General features: G+C 41.3%; 2 protein-coding genes across 5 annotated transcripts in view; both read left to right on the top strand.

Annotated features, from left to right (window-relative positions):
- LOC148427798 (synaptotagmin-2-like) overlaps nt 1-19,643 on the top strand; it is a 79,291-nt gene that overhangs the window by 26,507 nt on the left and 33,141 nt on the right. For 2 of the 4 annotated variants that reach the window (XM_088408361.1, XM_088408365.1), the window contains exon 3: nt 677-744. The exons of the other annotated variants lie outside the window; for them this stretch is intronic. The gene's annotated coding sequence lies outside the window, so the exon portion shown is untranslated. The remainder of the gene's footprint in view (nt 1-676; nt 745-19,643) is intronic. 4 annotated transcript variants of the gene reach the window in all.
- LOC148427799 (uncharacterized) lies at nt 821-18,094 on the top strand. The gene is made up of 18 exons (XM_088408358.1): nt 821-2,285; nt 2,363-2,525; nt 2,642-2,834; nt 2,933-3,025; nt 3,176-3,259; nt 3,986-4,039; nt 4,267-4,350; nt 5,374-5,457; nt 6,243-6,296; nt 6,476-6,559; nt 7,341-7,394; nt 7,565-7,648; nt 9,305-9,358; nt 13,866-13,974; nt 14,177-16,177; nt 16,373-16,525; nt 16,631-16,684; nt 17,170-18,094. The coding sequence occupies exons 1-18, from the start codon at nt 2,144-2,146 to the stop codon at nt 17,424-17,426; spliced, it is 3,801 nt and encodes a 1,266-aa protein (XP_088264484.1). The 5' UTR covers nt 821-2,143; the 3' UTR covers nt 17,427-18,094.

Genomic DNA, 19,643 nt, shown 5'->3' with positions numbered 1-19,643 from the left:
CTTGAATGGCACATAGTCAATATGTGAGTTCCACTGTCGTCTTTAAAATTGCATTAACATGAAATCAATTGACTGGTGAGCAACACTTTAATTGATAGCAGTCGAGATTGACTGCCCCCATATCTTTGTAATTCATGGCTTTATTTTTGAGAGAGTAACACACCTATCAATATTTCGCTGCTGGTACTAATTATTTTTGTTGTGTGAAGGTTCTTCTATTCAAAAGGTGCTATTCCTTGTTGGTTTTTAATTCAGAAAAGCTTGGGTGAAAGTTAATGTCAACAATTATTTATTTTGACAGTAAGGTTATAAAGGACTCTGGGGCTGTTAATTGCACTTTTGGCAGCATAATAAAAGAGTGAGAAATTAGAATGAAACTAGTTGAGTTGGGAAAAAACAGCTGATCTAACCCAATCACTGCCATTGACGGCTATAGACGTCAACGATCCATTTTTACTGTCGTATATGTCATTCACTGCCCCTATAAAAGTGGGAAATCTATTTTACCTGAGTGAATTTGTTAATGTTACCAGAAAAGGTGTAGCAAATTAAGTTTTGTTTTTCTTTTTTTTAACCTTTGAATTTGTGTAATTGATGCACCTTTTCAATCTAAAAGTTCTCTGTTTAGTCTGACATGAATATGCTTGTTTGAACTCACACTGTCCCTCATTTGCAGGATATCAGACTGGCAGCTTTATCACTGTGAATACCTCCAGCCACTTCTTCAAGATTCAACATTCGGCTGTAAGTGTCCCACTAGCACAGTTCCAGTGCGCATGACTGCATGGAACCTCTTGTAGTGTGTGGCACACTCTTTGACAAGACTGTGAGGCATGCGGACTCAAAGGTTGCGAGAGAATTACTGCAGTGTGTGTATGTGTGTGTGTGTGTGTGTGTGTGTGTGTGCGTTTGTATATATGGTATAGACCGCCAAAATACCAGACTTTTCACCTGGGAAAAGTGGACACTTGTGAATAAATTGACAAACCAAGTGTCAGTCTAATTCAAGACTTATATTTTAATTTTTTAGGGCATAAAAGAACGTTTTTTTGAAAAAAAAGAGGAAAATGTGAGCCTACTACTCAGCTGGGACAATAATTATGCTGTATTTATTTTCTAAATAACTTATAAATATGATTTTTGGAGCTGTCAATGTATTACACCTTGCATGACTTCTGTGTGTGTGTATGACACCCTGCTGGTCGTTTTTTATTATTGCACTTTCATACACACACACAAAAAACACACACGCTGGAGGCGGAGACGTGACGTAGAAGTTGGCGTGGCCTAGCACCAAATTTCCCGGGAAAGACTTCAATTTGCCGCGAAAGGGACATTGGACTGGCCTTTTAGGTAAGTATTCAATAAATAATCACTGTAAATACTTCTAGTTATACGTGAGTACGGTCAGCTTAGGTTTCACGAGGTTATTTTTTCATGAGAGGGCCTGTTAAGCCTTTTTTTTTTTAAAGACGTTTTTATGATTGATAACACGGGACGTTTTGTGCATTAGTTTATATGCAAAGGGGGCTGTAACAGGTGGCTCTCTAGGTTTATATGTGTTAAATGTTTTTGCTTGCTTGGCCTCGTTCGTTCGATCCTAGACCTGTACATTTAATTGAATGGACCAGGTAATTAACGGAATACTTTTCCGCGTTTGTTTACACAAACTATTTGCAGCTAGTTAGCTGCAAGAGCTAACGGACTTCCTCATCCTTGTCCCGTTACGGTGATATATGTAAGCAAGAATACGGTTGATATATAAATGCACATCTGAGCGTAAAAATTCTACTTATGTGGCGGACATATCAATCTAACTTTATTTCTGTCGAAAAAAATATATATAATTTTGAGGTTACTGTTGAGAAGACACACCCATACTTTTGACCTTCATTTTTGGGGGAAAAAGTCCATATTTTACTTGGGGAGTTATAGTACATTCTGCCTGGATCAGACAGTTGCTCTACCATAATAATTGTATCTTATTTGGAAGAAATGGCGGACATGCATACTGCACATTGATGGGATTCTGCATTGTGACAGATTCACTCTTAATTTTGTCACGTACTGATGAATTCATTGAATAATGAGTGCCTTTTGTGTAGTGCCTTTAAAACCCTTTTTTTTCGTTGGCTTTATTTGAATGAAGGAGCTCTTGATTCAAAATCAGAAAAAAAAAATGCCAAGGCGAAGGTGTCTGGATCCAAAAAATGAAGCAAGACTTTACATTGATTCTGGAAAAGACAAGCTTGGAATGGATGTGAAATACATCAATGCATTCAAAGGTAAGCTAAATCTCACAATGACATTTGACAATTGATTCTTTCACCTTACATCATTAATGTTGTTTTTTCAATTCTAGGGCGAGGAGTCTTTGCTTGCGCTTCTTTTGAAAAAGGAGACTTCTTGCTAGAATATCGTGGTGAACTTATCAACATACAAGAATGTGAGAGAAGACTGAGGGTGTACCATAACAACATGAAAGCCTTCATGTTTGAGTTTCGCTTCAATGGAAGAGCTTGGTGGTGTTTATCAAGTCCATGTTTAACCAGATTTTTTTTAAATTTATTTAATAGGATCGTAAATCATGATAGTCTACACTTCCAAGCATATACTTTAATAATGTGTGTTCTTTTTCAAGTGTTGATGCAGCAAAAGAGGATGGATCGCTGGGAAGACTGGTCAATGATGACCACATCAACCCAAATGCTAAAATGAAGTCTTTAAATGTGCAAGGAAAGCCCCACTTGTGTTTGTTTGCAACACAGGACATTTACCCAGGAGAGGAGATCACATATGATTACGGAGACTCTGAATGGCCATGGAGAGACAAGGTGATCATAACAGCATGTGATGAGATTGGTTATTGTTAATAGAAAAAAAAAATGCAATCAGAAAAAACAGTGCTGACTGTATGCCGTTTCAATCTCAGGAATCTGGCCTATGTAAAAAGTCCCAAAACAAATTCATGACAGGGGAAAATACAACTGCAGCCCCCTTAAATGCTCTGAAATCATTTCAGGAGGTAAATTATGCATTCTTTTCACAGCTAATACACTTTTTGGCTTGAAAAGGTTCACAGTATAAGGTTAGCATGCATCCGAAAATAACAGTAGAAATTAAGAAGTCCACTAAGTATGTGTGTGTTTTGACCCTTTATTTTTCTGTATGTCAGTGTGTGATGGAGAAAAGGGACCTAATGACCTTGAGCCAGACTAAACCTGGTTCAATACAACAGCCTCTAACCAGTTGTGAAAAGGTAAATCACCTTAGCACCACTAAGTATCATCTAGAATCCAACTTCCGATGGAGTTCAGCAACTACAGTATTTTCCATGTTCTTTGTCGAATCACCAGTACTAAAACTATTTCGAGGCTTATTAATATTAATAGACAAGAGTGCGATTTACAGTGTTTTTTTTAGTCATTATTGCATTCTTAAGTCACACCAACGTCCATATATATATATATATATATATATATATATATATATATATATATATATATATATATATGTATATGTATATGTATATGTATGTGTGTGTGTGTGTGTGTGTGTTTCCAGTTTAGAATATGGCTTACACTGACACTGGCATATGCTGCCATTCGCACCAAATTTATTTAGTGTAGAGGTTGAGGAGTAAAACTACATGTGTATGTGTGTGTTCACATACTGTAGGAATATGATTTAAATTGACATTTCACCTCGCTCTATCTACAAGTCTCACAGTCACATATAATCACCTATCTGTTAGTCTTCAATAACTTCACTTTATCGAACTTTGTTTATTAACAACTCACATTGCTCTCGTATACACATGTTAATCCCCGCCAAAAATGACTGTCCCTTTTTCTCCTTTGTCATCAGTATGCACTTACTTTCAATTGCTTTAGAATTGTATTAAATAACATAACAGTCATAAAAATTCAGCCTAACACGATCTATGGTCATCGAAGTTTAAGTTTTCTTTCCTTTCTGTTTACAGTATCCTGATATGGAGATGTCTCTCCAGCCCTCAAACCTTGAAGACTTTGAACAGGTACATCTGTATACATATGATATATAACATCAAAATATAAACATAATAATAACATAATATAAATTTAACACCATCACTGGAGTGAATAACTGGCAAAGGTTTACCTTTCAGGCATATCCCTGCAACTTTATTCAATTTGTAATCAAACAATTCCCTGGAGTCTGACTGTTCCTGTGTGTTCCTGTGCATATCTGTGTGTTTTGACCCTGTATTTTCGTGTATTTCAGTGTGTGATGGAGAGAAGCAACATAATGACTTTGAGCAAGACTGAACCTGGTCCAGTACTGCAGCCACTGACCAATTCTGAAAAGGTAAATCATCTCAGCGCCAATAAGCATCATTAAGAATCCAACTTCCGGTTGAGTTCAACAACTACAGTATATTCTAAGTTCTGTGTCAAGTCACCAGTACTAAAACTATTTAGAGGCTTATTAATATTAATAGACTTGAGCCAGATCCACTGGATTTGTAGTGTATTATACAGTCATTATTACATTTTTAAGTCACACCAACGGCTGTGTGTGTGTGTGTGTTCATCTTCGTATATGGCTTACACTGACACAGGCATATGCAGACATTCCCACCGAAACAATTCAGTATGGAGGTTTAGGAGTCAAACTCACCTCCGTATGTATGTGTGTGAGCTTGTAGGCATATGGTTTAAAGTGACATTTCACCTCACTTTATCTACAAGTCTCACAGTCACATATTATCACCTATCAGATAGTCTTCAATAAGTTCATGCTATCAAACTGTGTTTGTTTATTAACTTCTACATTGCCCTTATACACACATTACTCCCCGCTAAAACATACTGTCCCTTTTCGTACAATGTCATCAGTATGCGCTTACTTTCAATTGCTTAAGAATTGCATTAAATGACAGAATGAACAGAATACAAATTCAATTTAACAGTCTCCGGAGATCAGGATAAACTGACACTCTATCAGTACTCTGTGCACTACTGTTTGTGAAATGACTAAGTAAAACTCAATGATTCTTGATCTTGTATCACTCAAAATCACCCCTGTGATGTCATACGATGTGCCTCTGAAGGTAGGGTCATCGAAGTTTGAGTTTTCTTTCCTTTCTATTTACAGCATCCTGATGTGGAAATGTCTCTCCAGCCCTCAAATGTTGAAGACTTTGAACCGTTACATCCATTTTGTTGAATATAAATTTAGCGGCATCACTGGGAGTGAAAAACTGTCAAAAGTTTACCTTTCAGGCATATTCTTGCAACTTTATTCAATTTGTAATCAAACAATTCCCTGGAGTCTGATTGTTCCTGTGCATATCTGTGTGTTTTGACCCTGTATTTTCTTGTATTTCAGTGTGCGATGGAGAGAAGGGACTTAATGACCTCGAACAAGACTGAACCTCATCCAGTACTACAGCTGCAGACCAATTCTGAAAAGGTAAATCATCTCAGCACCAATAAGCATCATTAAGAATCCAACTTCCCAGTTAGTTCAACAACTTCAGTATTTTCTAGGTTCTGTGTCAAGTCACCAGTACTAAAACTATTTAGAGGCTTATTAATATTAATAGACTTGAGCCAGATCCACTGGATTTATAGTGTATTATGCAGTCATTATTACATTATTAAGTCTCATCAACGTCCGTGTGTGTGTGTTCATCTTAGAATATGGCTTACACTGACACAGGCATATGCTGACATTCCCACCAAAACTATTCAGTGTAGAGGTTTAGGAGTCAAACTCACCTCCGTGTGTATGTGTGTGTGCTTGTAGGATTATGGTTTAAAGTGACATTTCACCTCGCTTTATCTACAAGTCTCACAGTCACATTTTATCACCTTTCTGATAGTCTTCAATAAGTTCACGCTATCAAACTGTGTTAGTTTAATAACTTCTACATTGCTCTCATATACACGTGTTAATCCCTGCTAAAACATACTGTCCCTTTTTCTACAATGGCATCAGTATGCGCTTAGTTTCATTTGCTTTAGAATTGCATTACATGACAGAATGAACAGAATTTAAATTCAATTTAACAGTCTCCGTGGATCAGAATAAACTGACACTATCAGTACTTGGTGCACTATTGTTTGTGAAATGACCAAGTAAAACTCAATGATTCTTGATCCTGTATCAGTCAAAATCACCCCTGTGATGTAATGCATTGTGCCTCTGAAGGTATGGTCATCGAAGTTTGAGTTTTCTTTCCTTTCTATTTACAGCATCCTGATGTGGAGATGTCTCCCCAGCCCTCAAATGTTGAAGACTTTGAACCGGTACATCCATTTTGTTAATATAAAATTAACGGCGTCGCTGGGAGTGAAGAACTGCCAAAAGTGTACCTTTCAGGCATATTCTTGCAACTTTATTCAATTTGTAATCAAACAATTCCCTGGAATCTGATTGTTCTTGTGCATTCCTGTGTGTTTTGACCCTGTATCTTCCTGTATTTCAGTGTGCGATGGAGAGAAGGGACTTTATGACCTTGAGCAAGACTGAACCTCATGCAGTACTACAGCCACAGACCAATTCTGAAAAGGTAAATCATCTCAGCCCCAATAAGCATCATTAAGAATCCAACTTCCCGGTTAGTTCAACAACTTCAGTATTTTCTACATTCTGTGTCAAGTCACCAGTACTAAAACTATTTAGAGGCTTATTAATATTAATAGACTCGAGCCAGATCCACTGGATTTATAGTGTATTATGCAGTCATTATTACATTTTTAAGTCTCACCAACGTCCGTGTGTGTATGTTCATCTTAGAATATGGCTTACACTGACACAGGCATATGCTGACATTCCCACCCAAACTATTCAGTCTAGAGATTTAGGAGTCAAACTCATCTCCGTGTGTGTGCTTGTAGGATTATGGTTTAAAGTGACATTTCACCTCACTTTATCTACAAGTCTCACAGTCACATATTATCTCCTATCTGATAGTCTTCAATAAGTTCACGCTATCAAACTGTGTTAGTTTATTAAGTCTTCTACATTGCTCTTATACACACGTTAATCCCTGCTAAAACATACTGTCTCATTTCCTACAATGTCATCAGTATGCGCTTACTTTCAATTGCTTTAGAATTGCATTAAATGACAGAATGAACAGAATACAAATTCAATTTAACAGTCTCCATAGATCAGAACAAACTGACACTCTATCAGTACTTGGTGCATTATTGTTTGTGAAATGACCAGGTAAAACTCAATGATTCTTGATCCTGTATCACTCAAAATCACCTCCCTGTGATGTAATGCGTTGTGCCTCTGAAGGTATGAGCATCAAAGTTTGAATTTTCTTTCCTGTCTATTTACAGCATCCTGATGTGGAGATGTCTCCCCAGCCCTCAAATGTTGAAGACTTTGAACCGGTACACACATTTTGTTGAATATAAATTTAACAGCATCACTGGGAGTGAAAAACTGTCAAAAGTTTACCTTTCAGGCATATTCTTGCAACTTTATTCAATTTGTAATTAAACAATTCCATGGAGTTTGATTGTTCCTGTGCATATCTGTGTGTTTTGACCCTGTATTTCAGTGTACGATGGAGAGAAGGGACTTAATGACCTCGAGCAAGACTGAACTTGGTCCAGTACTGCAGCCACTGACCAATTCTGAAAAGGTAAATCATCTCAGCGCCAATAAGCATCATTAAGAATCCAACTTCCGGTTGAGTTCAACAACTACAGTATTTTCTAAGTTCTGTGTCAAGTCACCAGTACTAAAACTATTTAGAGGCTTATTAATATTAATAGACTTGAGCCAGATCCACTGGATTTGTAGTGTATTATACAGTCATTATTACATTTTTAAGTCACACCAACGGCTGTGTGTGTGTGTGTGTTCATCTTCGTATATGGTTTACACTGACACAGGCATATGCAGACATTCCCACCGAAACTATTCAGTGTGGAGGTTTAGGAGTCAAACTCACCTCCATGTCTATGTGTGTGTGCTTGCAGGATTATGGTTTAAAGTGACATTTCACCTGGCTTTATCTACAAGTCTCGCAGTCACATATTATCACCTATCTGACAGTCTTCAATAAGTTCACGCTATCAAACTGTGTTAGTTTATTAAGTCTTCTACATTGCTCTTATACACACGTTAATCCCTGCTAAAACATACTGCCCCTTTTCGTACAATAAAATCGTACGATTGTTCTTCGACACGACCGATTTGTGTCATGTGTTTTGACAGTTAAGAGCAAGTCGCCGACTTCAAAACCTACGGAAGCATCATGCTCAGCGTGAGGAAGCATTTGATAAGGCCAATAAAAAACTGCTTGAGGGAGGGAAGCAAATGATTTTGAATCTGGTTAAGAGAATTAATGATTCGGTGAGTTTTTAATTCTAAGCAAAATTAAAATGCTCTTTTGGCCGTATGCCAATAAATCACTATAAAAGTGTATATGAGAACATTATTCTTAGAACACTAATTTGCTTGCAAATGTAGCCAAATTTCTCAAAACATTCAAATTCACCATGAACAAATGGGAAGGTTTCAACAGATTCCTTACTTACTAATTAATATAATTATTGCTATGGCTAACCTACCGCAAAGTAGGCTAGCCAGAGTAGTTTACATTAGTTTCACATCGTATACCAACACATCATGTCATGTGTGGTTGTCTTTGAGATTTTCAAAACCCTAACCTGCTACACATTTTCAATAGTGCAGCAGATTTTCTTATGTTAAATGCGCAGTGTCAAGAAAACTATTGGGTCATTTCCAATTGAAAACAACTGAGACAATATTACGCTAAGGAGGGAACTGAGGGAATATTAATTACATAAATAATGTTTCATTTATGTAATTTGATAATGGTGGAGTAATGACATTTTGTAGGCTTGATAATGAATCATTAATATGGCATTGTCAAATACAATTGTGTGCAGGAATTCAAATGTTACTATCAATGTAATCATTTAAAAATATATATGCTCTTTAGGATAGTATTGTGGGGAAGTAATACTACTTGTATATAAACAGACTGTCCCTTTTTCTCCTGTCAGCAGTATGCTCTTACTTTCAGTTGCTTTATAAATGTATTAAATGACAGTGCAAACAGGAATACGAATTCAACCTAACACTATACATGGATCAGAAGAAACGGACACTCTATCAGTAGTTGTTAGACGATTGTTTGTGAAATGACCAAGTAAAACGCAATGATTCTTGATCCTGTATCACTAAGAATCCCCACTGTGATGTAATGTGTTGTGCCTACAACGGTTTGGTCATCTGAGGTTAATTTTTTCTTCATTTCTCTTTACAGCAGCCTGATGTAGCGCTGCCATCCCTAAGCTCAGAGTTTGAAGGCATTGAACAGGTAAATTCAGTTGGTAAATTGAATTCATCCATCTGTCCGTCCATTATCTTCCGCTTATCTGGGGTCTGGTACCAGGGGCCGCATCCTCAGCAGGGAAGCCTAGACTTCCACATCGTCCAGCTCCTCCATGGCTATCTCCAGGCATTCCTAGGCCAGCCGAGAAACATATTCTCTCCAGCGTGCCCTGGGTAATCCCCGGGGGCTCGTCCCGGTCTGACATACCCGGTGGTAAACGGGGGAGATGCCGGTCAGACCTGACAGACCCAAACATATTGTGCGGGTCTGCTGGGAATATCTGGTAGAGTCCCACCTCAGAAGGCGTTTCAACTCCCAACTCTGGAAGAATTTGTCCCACGTTTTGGGGGAGGGGGACCATGTTCCGCGTCTCCATTATCGAGGCGCCTGATTGAAGTTTCGTAAGGTAGTAGGCGCCTGTCGTGATGTAAATCCCTGTAACCTTTGGTTGACAAGGGTAAGGAATGCCTTCAAGCTGAAGAAGGAGTTCTATTGGGTCTTTTTGGCTTGTAGGAATCCAGAGGCAGCTGACAAATACTGACTGGCCAAGCGGAGTGCAGCTTGGGTATTTGACGAGGCAAAAACCGGGGTATGAGAGAAGTTCGGTGAGGCCATGGAAAATGAGATCCTGATTACTTTGAGAAAATTCTGGTCCACTATCTGGCGTCTCAGGAGGGGTAAGCAGTGCACCATAAATATTATTTACAAAGGATATAGCGCGCTGCTGACCTGTGGGCAGAATACTTCGAAGACCTCCTCAATTCCTCCGACATGTCTTCCTCAGAGGAAGCAGAGTCTGGAAGCACTTGGGCTCTCCCATCTCTGTGGCTGAAGTGCCAAGGTGGTCAAAAAAAAAAGTCCTTGGTGGAAGGCCCCCAGGGGTGGATGAGAACTGCCTGGAGTTCTTAAAGGCTCTGGATGTTGTGGTGCTGTCCTGGTCGACACGCCTCTGCAACATCACTCGGACATCGGGGACAGCGCTTCTAGATCGGTTGACCGGTGCGATGATTCCCCTTTTTAAGAAGCGGGACCAGAGGGTGTGTTCCAATTATAGAGAGATCACACTCTTAAGCCTTCTCTATAAGATATATTGGGGGTGCTGGAAAGAAGGGTGCGTCAGGAAGTGGAACCTCAGATTCAGGAAGAGCAGTGTGGTTTTTGTCCCGGCCGAGGCACAATGGACCAGCACTACACCCTTCGCAGGATCCTCAAGCATTTATGGGAGTTCGCCCAACCAGTCTGTGTGTGCTTTTTGGACTTTGAGAAGGAGTGAAGGCCTTAGACAGTGTCTCTCATTGAATTCTGTGGGGGCTGTTTCAGGAGGGGGGGTACCTAGCCCTCTGATACGGACTGTTCGGGCCCTGTACCATCCATGTCAGAGTTTAGTCTGTATTTCCGACGGGAAGTTGAATTCGTTTCCAGTGAGAGGTGGACACTGCCAAGGCTGCCCTTTGTCACGGAGTCCGTTCATTACCTTTATGGACAGAATTTATCGTTGCATCAGAAGTAATGGGGGTCTCAGTATTGCTTCTCTGTTCTCTGCTACTAGTGATGATGTGGTGTTGTTGGGGTCTTCAGGCAAGGACCTCCAACTTACAGAGCGATTTGAATATGAAACCTATCCATCCATCATCTTCAGCTTATCGTGGTTCAGATTGCGGGGGCAGCACCCTCAGCATTGAAGCCCGGACTTCCCTCTCTCCGGCCATTTCGTCCAGCTCCTTTAGGGGAATCCCCATGTGTTCCCGCACCAAGAAAGAGGCATAGTCCCTCCAGCGTGTCCTGGGTCGTCCCTGGGGTCTCCTCCTGGTTGGACATGTCCGTAACACCTCACCAGGGAGATGTCTGGGAGGCATGATAACAAGATGCCCGAACTACTACACCTCTACTGGCTCCTCTCAACGGAGAGGAGCAGCAGCTCGACACTGGGTCCTTCCCGGATGACCGAGCTACTCACCCTGGCTCTAGGGGAGAGCCCAGACAGCTTGCAGAGGAATCTCATTTCGGCTGCGTGTCTCTGAGATCTCGTTCTTTTGGTCATAAAAGACAGCTTGTGAGGGCAGGAACGTAGATTGCTTTGCCTTTTTGGTTCAGCTCTCTCTTTACCAGGGTTTGGAACACAGCAGATGTTGAATCGATCCGCCTGTCGATCTTCCATTCCATTTTACCCTCACTCATGAAGACCCCAAGATACTTGAACTCCTCCACTTGGGGCAGGACCTCATCTCTGACCCCGAGAGGGCACACCACCCTTTTCCGACTGAGGACCATGATCTCTAATTTGGAGATGCTGATCTTCATCCTTCTGCTTCACACTCAGCTGCGAACTGCTCCAATGAGATTTGGAGGTCACGGTCTGAAAAAGCCAACAACACCACATCATCCGCAAATAGCAGAAATGAAACTCTGAAACCAGACCCCTCCTCAATGCTTTGGCTGCGCCTACAGATTCTGTGAATAAAGGTAATGAAAAGAAATGGTGAAAATGGGCAGCCTTGGCGGAGTCCAACCACCACTGGAAACGGATTCAACTAACTGCCAGAAATGTGGTGTTAAAGGGACAAAATTGGCAGTATCAAGGCTTTGGGTACACCGTACTTCCAAAGCGACTCCCACAGAATTTCCCAAGGGACACGATTCAACACCTTCTGCAAGTCTACAACACACTTGTAGACTGGATGAGCGAAATTACTTGTACTATTGAGGATCCTGCCGAGGGTGTAGATTTGGTCCACTTTTCCACGGCCAGGACAAAAACCACCCTGCTCCTCCTGAAATCGAGATTCGACCCCTGAATAGAATTTACCGAGGAGGCTGAGGAGTGTGATTCCTCTATAGGTGGAACACACCCTCCAGTCCCCCTTATTAAAAAGCGGAACCACCACCCCAATCTACTAATCCAGAGGTGTTGTCCCGGATGACTATGCGATGTTGCAGAAGCGTGTCTGCCAGGACAGCTCTACTACATCCAGAGCCTTTAGAAATGCCGGGCGGATCTCATCCACCCCCAAGGCCTTGCCACCAAGGAGTTTTTTTGACCACGATGGTGACTTCAGCCCCAGAAGCCCGCCTCAGAGCTTCCGGACTCTGCTTACTCAGAAGAAGGCGTGTCGATGGGTTTTATGATGTCTTCAGAGTATTCTGTCCACTGGTTCACGGCGTCCCAAGTTGAGGTCAGCAGCACCCCATCCCCACTGCCATAGAGGTGACATTCCATGTCCCAAGAGCTAGCTTCTGCAGCTGGAGTTGGAGCGCCAAGTTTCCTGTCTTTGGCCGCCGCCCAGCTCACACTCCACCCGACCTACGGCCCATCCCACAGGTGCTGAGCCCCATGGGCTGAACCTGGCTGAGCCCCATGGGCTGAACCCGGCTGAGCCCCATGGGTGTGGGCTTGGCTACCAGGTACTCGCCAGCTAGCCCCACCTTCAGGCTTTGCTTCGGAGGGGGGCCACAGTGACCGGCGTCTGAATGTGGGCACCTCGACTCCATGTATTTTATCCTTCATTATAGGAAAATGGTTCATGCTTAGTCTGGTTCCTTACTTAGGACTTGTTTGCCCTGGGTGACCTTTCTAGGGGCATTAAGCCCCAGACAACTTAGCTCCTCGGATCATTGGGGCGTGCAAACCCCTCCACCACGATAAAGTGACGGCCCAGAGAGGGACGAGTGTGAAGTCTTGGGTCGATGATGATCAGAATCATGGTCTTTGTTGGAAAAAAGGTGGAGTACACTTTCCCAGTCGGGAGTAGATAACGTCCTGCCCCAAGTGTCGGAGTTTAAGTATCTTGGGATAATTTTTGGAAGTGTTGGTAGGAGGGAAAGGACCAAGCTCTCCATTAACCAGTCGATCTACATTCCTGCCCTCATCTATGTGTCATGGGTGAAAGAATGAGATCCCGGACACAAGTGACTGAATTGAGTTTCCTTCACATGATGATCTTACCCTAAGAGATAGGGTGAGAAGCATTGTCATACTGGAGGGTCTCAGTGTCAAGCCGTTGCTCCTCGGCATTGAGAGTAGCTAGTTGAGGTGGACGCCTCCCTGGTAAAGTGTTCCGTGCATGGGAAAAGGGCCTGGGATGACCCAGGACATGTCAGAGAGATTATGTGTTTGGGCTGGCCTGAGAACGCCTAGGGATCCTCCCAGGGGAGCTTGACGAAATGACCAGGGAGAGGAAAATCTGGGCTTCCCTGCTCAAGCTGGTACCCTCACAACCCAACCGTACTGTAGAATGAAGCGCTTGAAAATGAATGGATGGGTGGTAAGGGCGCGGTGTTGAGGCGGTATGAGAGCCGTTAATTGTCCTGTTTTACAATTTATCATGTCAACAGCAGTATTTTGGTGCACACAAAAACTTGGGTAATACTTTGTAATTGCAGCCACATTTGATCTATGCATCTTTGTTGTACTTTTTTTTTTAGTGTGCAATCCCATATGGTTTTGAAATGTTCTGCCAACATGCTCTACAGAGATTTTTTCTTTTGTCCTCAGGAATGTTGTGAACATCTTCTTGAGACAATAATACTGTCTGCCTTTGACAAGTGTGTTATATGCTTGGGACCTATATCTTCTTTGACATGGACTGGATACAAATGCAAAGGTAAAGTAAATTGAACGCATTGCTTTTTCCAAAATGTCCACAGTGAGCCATTATAGTCAGAAACCAAACAGCCTTGTAACCAAATATCCACAGCACCCTTGTTTCTGACTATGGTCCTCATGGTGTAACTATATAATTGATTGTAAAATTGTGTTGCAACTCTGACTGTATATTGGCCTAACATTTTCAAACTCTGTTACAGTTTGTTCAAGAGTCTGGCATCTATCCTGCTACAGACGGAAGAACGATGGGGATAGAATATTACACTCCGATGAGAACAGCCAAAGTGAATATGTCCCAGATTCAGAATCTGATTCAGATTCAAGCATGATTTTGGAAAGAATACCATCATTGCCCAGTAGTAGTTCATCCAACAGATTAGACACATATGTAACAAACGAAGCCAGCATGACAAAATGTTTGCCCCCTCCTGCCAAGCCCGTAGAAGTCTCTCCCAGTGAAACACCAGATTCAGAGGTTTCTAATGAAGACTCATCAAATAGGCATGTGACAAATACAGATAAACAAACTCCACCTCTTGAGTTGAGCAACAGAAACTACTGTTTTGTATGTGGTAAACCACAAAGTAGACTGACTCGCCACCTGAAAGTACACATGTCTCACCCTGAAGTTTCATATGCATTTTATCTCCCTGAACACTCACAGGAACGCAAAGCGCTATTTCTTAAAATGCGAAACCGGGGCAATTTTCAACATAACACTGGGATCCTCAGAGGTGAAAAAGGACAATTAAAAGTAAAAAGGAGGCCTAAATCTCCGGCTGTGACTCAAAAATTCTTGCACTGTATGCACTGTCAGGGATTATTTGTACGCAAAGAACTGTGGAGACATGTCCGAAGATGTCCTTTTAGGCCAGAAAGTGAGAATTTGGATAAACAAGAAGGACGAGCCAGAGTTCTGTGTTTGGCTACAGCCCAACAGACTGTATTCAGCCAACACTTCTCAAGTGGAATTTGGAAGATTCTGACTCGAATGAACACGGATGATATTGGCCTGGCTGTGCGAAATGACCTATCCATTGTTCAGTTGGCCCAGTCCTTGTACAGCAAACATGGACAAGACTCAACAAAGCATGAATACATTCGTCAAAAGCTCCGGGAAGTGGGACGACTGCTGATTTGTCTGCGTGCTGACTTCTCTATCAACAGCATGGAAGAAGCCATAAAGCCCTCAAACTTCCTGACAGTTATTCAAGCTGTGAAGAAAGTTGCTGGGTTTAATGACGAAAGCCTCTCCTATGAAACACCCAGCCTAGCTTTGAAATTGGGACAATCGCTCAAGAAAATTTGCGACCACATTCATTCTCGTGCCCTAATGGCAGAAGATGACACATTGGTGAAGTCAACAGAAACTTTCATGAAACTGTACAGATCTCAGTGGTGTGAGCTGGTTTCCCACAAAGCTCTGCACACCCTGAGCAGTGCCAAGTATAATAAACCAACAACACTGCCTTTCACAGAGGATGTCCAGGTACTTCACCAGTACCTCCAGAAGACGGCACACAGTGCAGTTACTAACTTGAAGGAGCAAGCAACACCAAAGAACTACGCTGAGCTTGCTAAAGTTACTTTAGCACAAATTATTGTATTCAATCGTAGACGCGCTGGAGAAGTCTCAAAAATGCTCGTCAAAAGTTTTGACGAGAGGGACAGAACACAGCTGCATAAAGATGTAGCCATGGGCCTGTCTAAGCTGGAGCAGAGGTTGTGCAACTATTTCACCAGAGTAGAAATTGTTGGGAAAAGAGAGAGAAAGGTTGTGGTTCTTCTTGCGCCGTCTACGGTTGAAGCTCTATCACTGCTGAGTAGCAAAAGGAAGGAATGCAGTGTCCCGCATGACAATGTTTTTTTATTTGGAAGGCCTAAAACCCTGACCCACTACAGGGGACATGATTGCTTGCGTGTTTATGCAAGCTTGTGTGGAGCAAAACAGCCAGAGTTCCTCAGGTCAACTCACCTTCGAAAACATGTCGCCACACTATCACAAATCCTGAATTTGAAAAAAAATGAACTCGACCAGGTTGCAGATTTTCTGGGACATGATATTCGGGTCCATCGGGATTTCTACAGGTTGCCAGTCCCAACCACACAATTGGCAAAGATATCCAAACTGCTACTTTCCATAGAGAAAGGTGATCTTTCCGGGCTACAAGGAAAATCTCTGGATGAAATTGAAATCGAAGGTAAGCTAATGTTTTCTTTAGAAGCCCCCCACCCTCACCACACACGCATACATACACATACATCCTTTCGCGCTTGTGTCAATGGTTCATTGGTCATGTGAGCTAAGATCATTCTGTACTAATACAGACCAGTTTCTTCAGTTAAGGGTCTGATGGCTCACTGTTCTTTCATTATGACAACGTTTTTTTGTCTAGAAAGCTTGTCATTTAGTGAGACTGAAGATAATGACAGTGAGCCTAAGGGCATCACCAAAGGGATCAAACAACCATTGCCTGAACATGGCGAAGACCTGGATCCAGCATCAGTCTGTACGATCCTGAAACATGAACAGGAGTCTGGATTCAAGGGTGTGTTCTCAGTTTTCTTGATTTTTTTTTTCTTTCATTAGATGGGACAAGAATAGTCTTCTTGACAAGGCATTTTTCACAAGTAATTTTTGTTTTTTTTATTAGATACACAATCACATGTGATGTCTACAGGAGAAGACACAGTCCCTACATCTAGCGGTAAGGCAAAATTTAAGGTCTTTGAATGTTAAAACCCTCTTCCCATGGGTTCTCCTTTGGGAAGCACGGCTCTCAAGCACGCCTCCAAGATACATGATTCGTGACTGCTGCCCTCATTGGTCGATAGAAGGAGGACAGGGCAGGAGTTGTAATATACCCCAACTCCCATGATCACGCCTGGAGCCAATCACGACGTGTCTTGTAGGCGTGCTTGAGAGCCGGGCTTTTCAACGTCCCATATGCTGTTGTGACAGAGACTCAGAATGGAGCAATCGGGCATTGTAAAGAGAACTTTAGTCCTCTTTTCCAACCTGCAGCCATTTGAAAGCCTGCATTAGTCCCTTACCAAAAACTGTGAAGAGCAGCGGTTTCACGTATTTGTTTTGCAGCCTTTTTAATTTTCACACATTAGTCAGACTTACTTCTGATTGTTCAAGTACTTGTGTATAACTTTTGTTCTGTTTTTGACCATGCATATCTCTCAGGAAAAGATGATGCTGGTCAAGATTATGACGCTAGAAGACAGCCAAAGAGAATGTGGACCAAACCAGAAATCGCTGCAGTGATGCGACATTTTGGAGGCCACATTAGGAAAGGAAAACTTGCCTCTAAAGTTGAATGCAGGCAGTGCAAGGAGGCAGAAGACTCTGCGTTGTCACAACGTACGGTACAAAATATAAGAGACTTTGTAAGGAACCGAATCATCACAATCAAGAGGCAGCAGGCTCAGAAAAAGCTGTAAACCCATAGCCATTTTCAGCAATAAAAAGTTTTTTTTTTTTTCGATAATCAATCAATCAATTTCATGTACTCTTAATACTTTTACAAATATATTTTACTACTCAACTGAAAATTTCATCACCTATACTCAAGGCTCACATAGCGACAAATCCCGGCTCATCTTGGGAACGTCACATAGAGAATCCCCCAAAAAACAGTTGGAAAATGTGTTTTTAAATGTATTAATTGGACAGGAAATGCTAAAAAATGCTAAGAAAATGCTAAATAGGTGTATCAACTCTTTAGTTTACATTATTGCACTTGGATTAAAGTTGTTCAGATGCTATCCACATTTCCATGTTTAAGTTTGGAGTTCCACAATAGTTTTGCATTTGTTTAAATATTAATAAACAGCTCCACTATAAAACTCACACATAACCAAAAGTGATTTGAGTTAGTGGATTTTTTTTTCTTGATCTTGATAGACTCCGTTGGGTCTCTTGTTATTGTTAACTGAGAATGTCTGATTCAGTATTTTTGACAGACATTGTTTACAGTTTGATAATCAGGAATCGTTATAATTTTATATAATGCTGTTAATTTCATAATGGCAGGCTACTTGGTCTTTTCATTGAAAGAGCCTGGGTTAAATGAACCATTGTTAATAAAGACAATTGTCTACACCCTTCATGCAGTTGCTTCTTAATTTGGTAAATTGTAGTTATGACAACATTGCCGTTTTAAGGTCTCAACATTGTTGATACTCTTTACTGTCTTGTGTCTATTAATTAGTTGTGAATGAGCACTTACAAGGTTGAAATCATCACTCATCTACAGCCAATACTCACGTTTGCTTCTGTGCACTTATTGTATAGAGGTGTCTGGTTAGTGTTTTTATGTTAATTTTAGGTGTTGGGGGTGTGCCCTCGTTGTCCATTTAAAGTCAACATATTCTTGTTGTGTCCATGTATACCACAATTCAAGTGTCGTCATTGGTGTCTGGTTGGTGTGTTTATGTTAATTTTGGGTGGTGAGGGTGTGCCCTCGTTGTCCATTTAAAGTCATCATAATCCTGGTTTTGTCCATGCATACCACAATTCAAGTGTCATCCGAAACCACCATCTAGTCAGGTCTTGTGATCTCAGGTTCTGAACCTCTTTTCTAAGAGCTAAAGTGTTCTAAAATTTTCTCAATTTTTTGGTAGTGATTTGACCTTACTTCTATCGTTCTAGGCCCTTTTAAAAGGTGTGTCAACTTAAACCACCATCGAGCCGGTTTGTGACACTTGTCAATTTATACCCTATAAACACGTATGCGTGTGCGTGTGTGTGTGTGTGTGTGTGTGTGTGTGTGTGTGGTGGGTGGGTCGGTGGGTGGAGGGGGTTGGGGGTTATTCTCCACTTCATCACAACAGTCCAGTGTCATTGTTGTGACCGTCCGCTATACGAGGACACACATCACTGCACATTGTTGCAAGCCTCCATCCTCTGTGGACAGAATATCATCCATCTTGGTCATTGTAAAGACCTGGCCTTCCTTTCTGGCCTCGCTCAGTGTCGACGAAAAGCATGGCCCGGTTGGCTTCGTCACCATGGTTGTGTGTATGTTATCTTATCGACAATCAGGTATCATCGTAATGCAGGTGCCTCAATAAAAAAAAACGATTGTTCATTTTTTTCATCTCAAGACATTTGTTTTACGTGAGGAACCTGTCTATACTTCCAGCACATTCATTTGTGATACCCTTGAGTATACAGAGCTGATTGACAGAGAGAAGTGTGCAGTGGTCTCCCACGCCTGCCTTTGACCCTCTTCTCAGATACCACTTTTCAATGCACAAATGCTCTCTAATTTCTAATTTGTGGTCATATATTCCACAAAAAAACGTGCCAGAAACAGAATTATGAGACATTTTTTTGCATTAGGGATAGTTGGGCAATTGCAAGCCAATAAACCGTAGCGGACGGCTGTCCTGCCAGCAATGATCTACTCTGCTCTTGCACTAGCACTAATACTATTGTCATTTGCCAAATTTCAGCTCGCCGCACAATTTTCCAATTGTTAACCTTTATCACAGCTATTTCTGCTGAATCATTTTGCATGCATAAGAGCTCATCTCCAGGGTGCGGTGAGACACATGTAAATATATATATATATATATATATATATATATATATATATATATATATATATATATATATATATATATATATATATATATATACCTAAGTTCGGTCCT

The sequence above is a fragment of the Hippichthys cyanospilos genome, chromosome 2, assembly GCF_059441005.1.
Source record: "Hippichthys cyanospilos isolate Australia breed blue-spotted pipefish chromosome 2, RoL_Hcya_1.0, whole genome shotgun sequence".
NCBI classification, from domain to species: Eukaryota; Metazoa; Chordata; class Actinopteri; order Syngnathiformes; family Syngnathidae; genus Hippichthys; species Hippichthys cyanospilos.
Note: the sequence above shows the minus strand (reverse complement) of the source record. Positions and strands in the feature narration are given on the sequence as shown.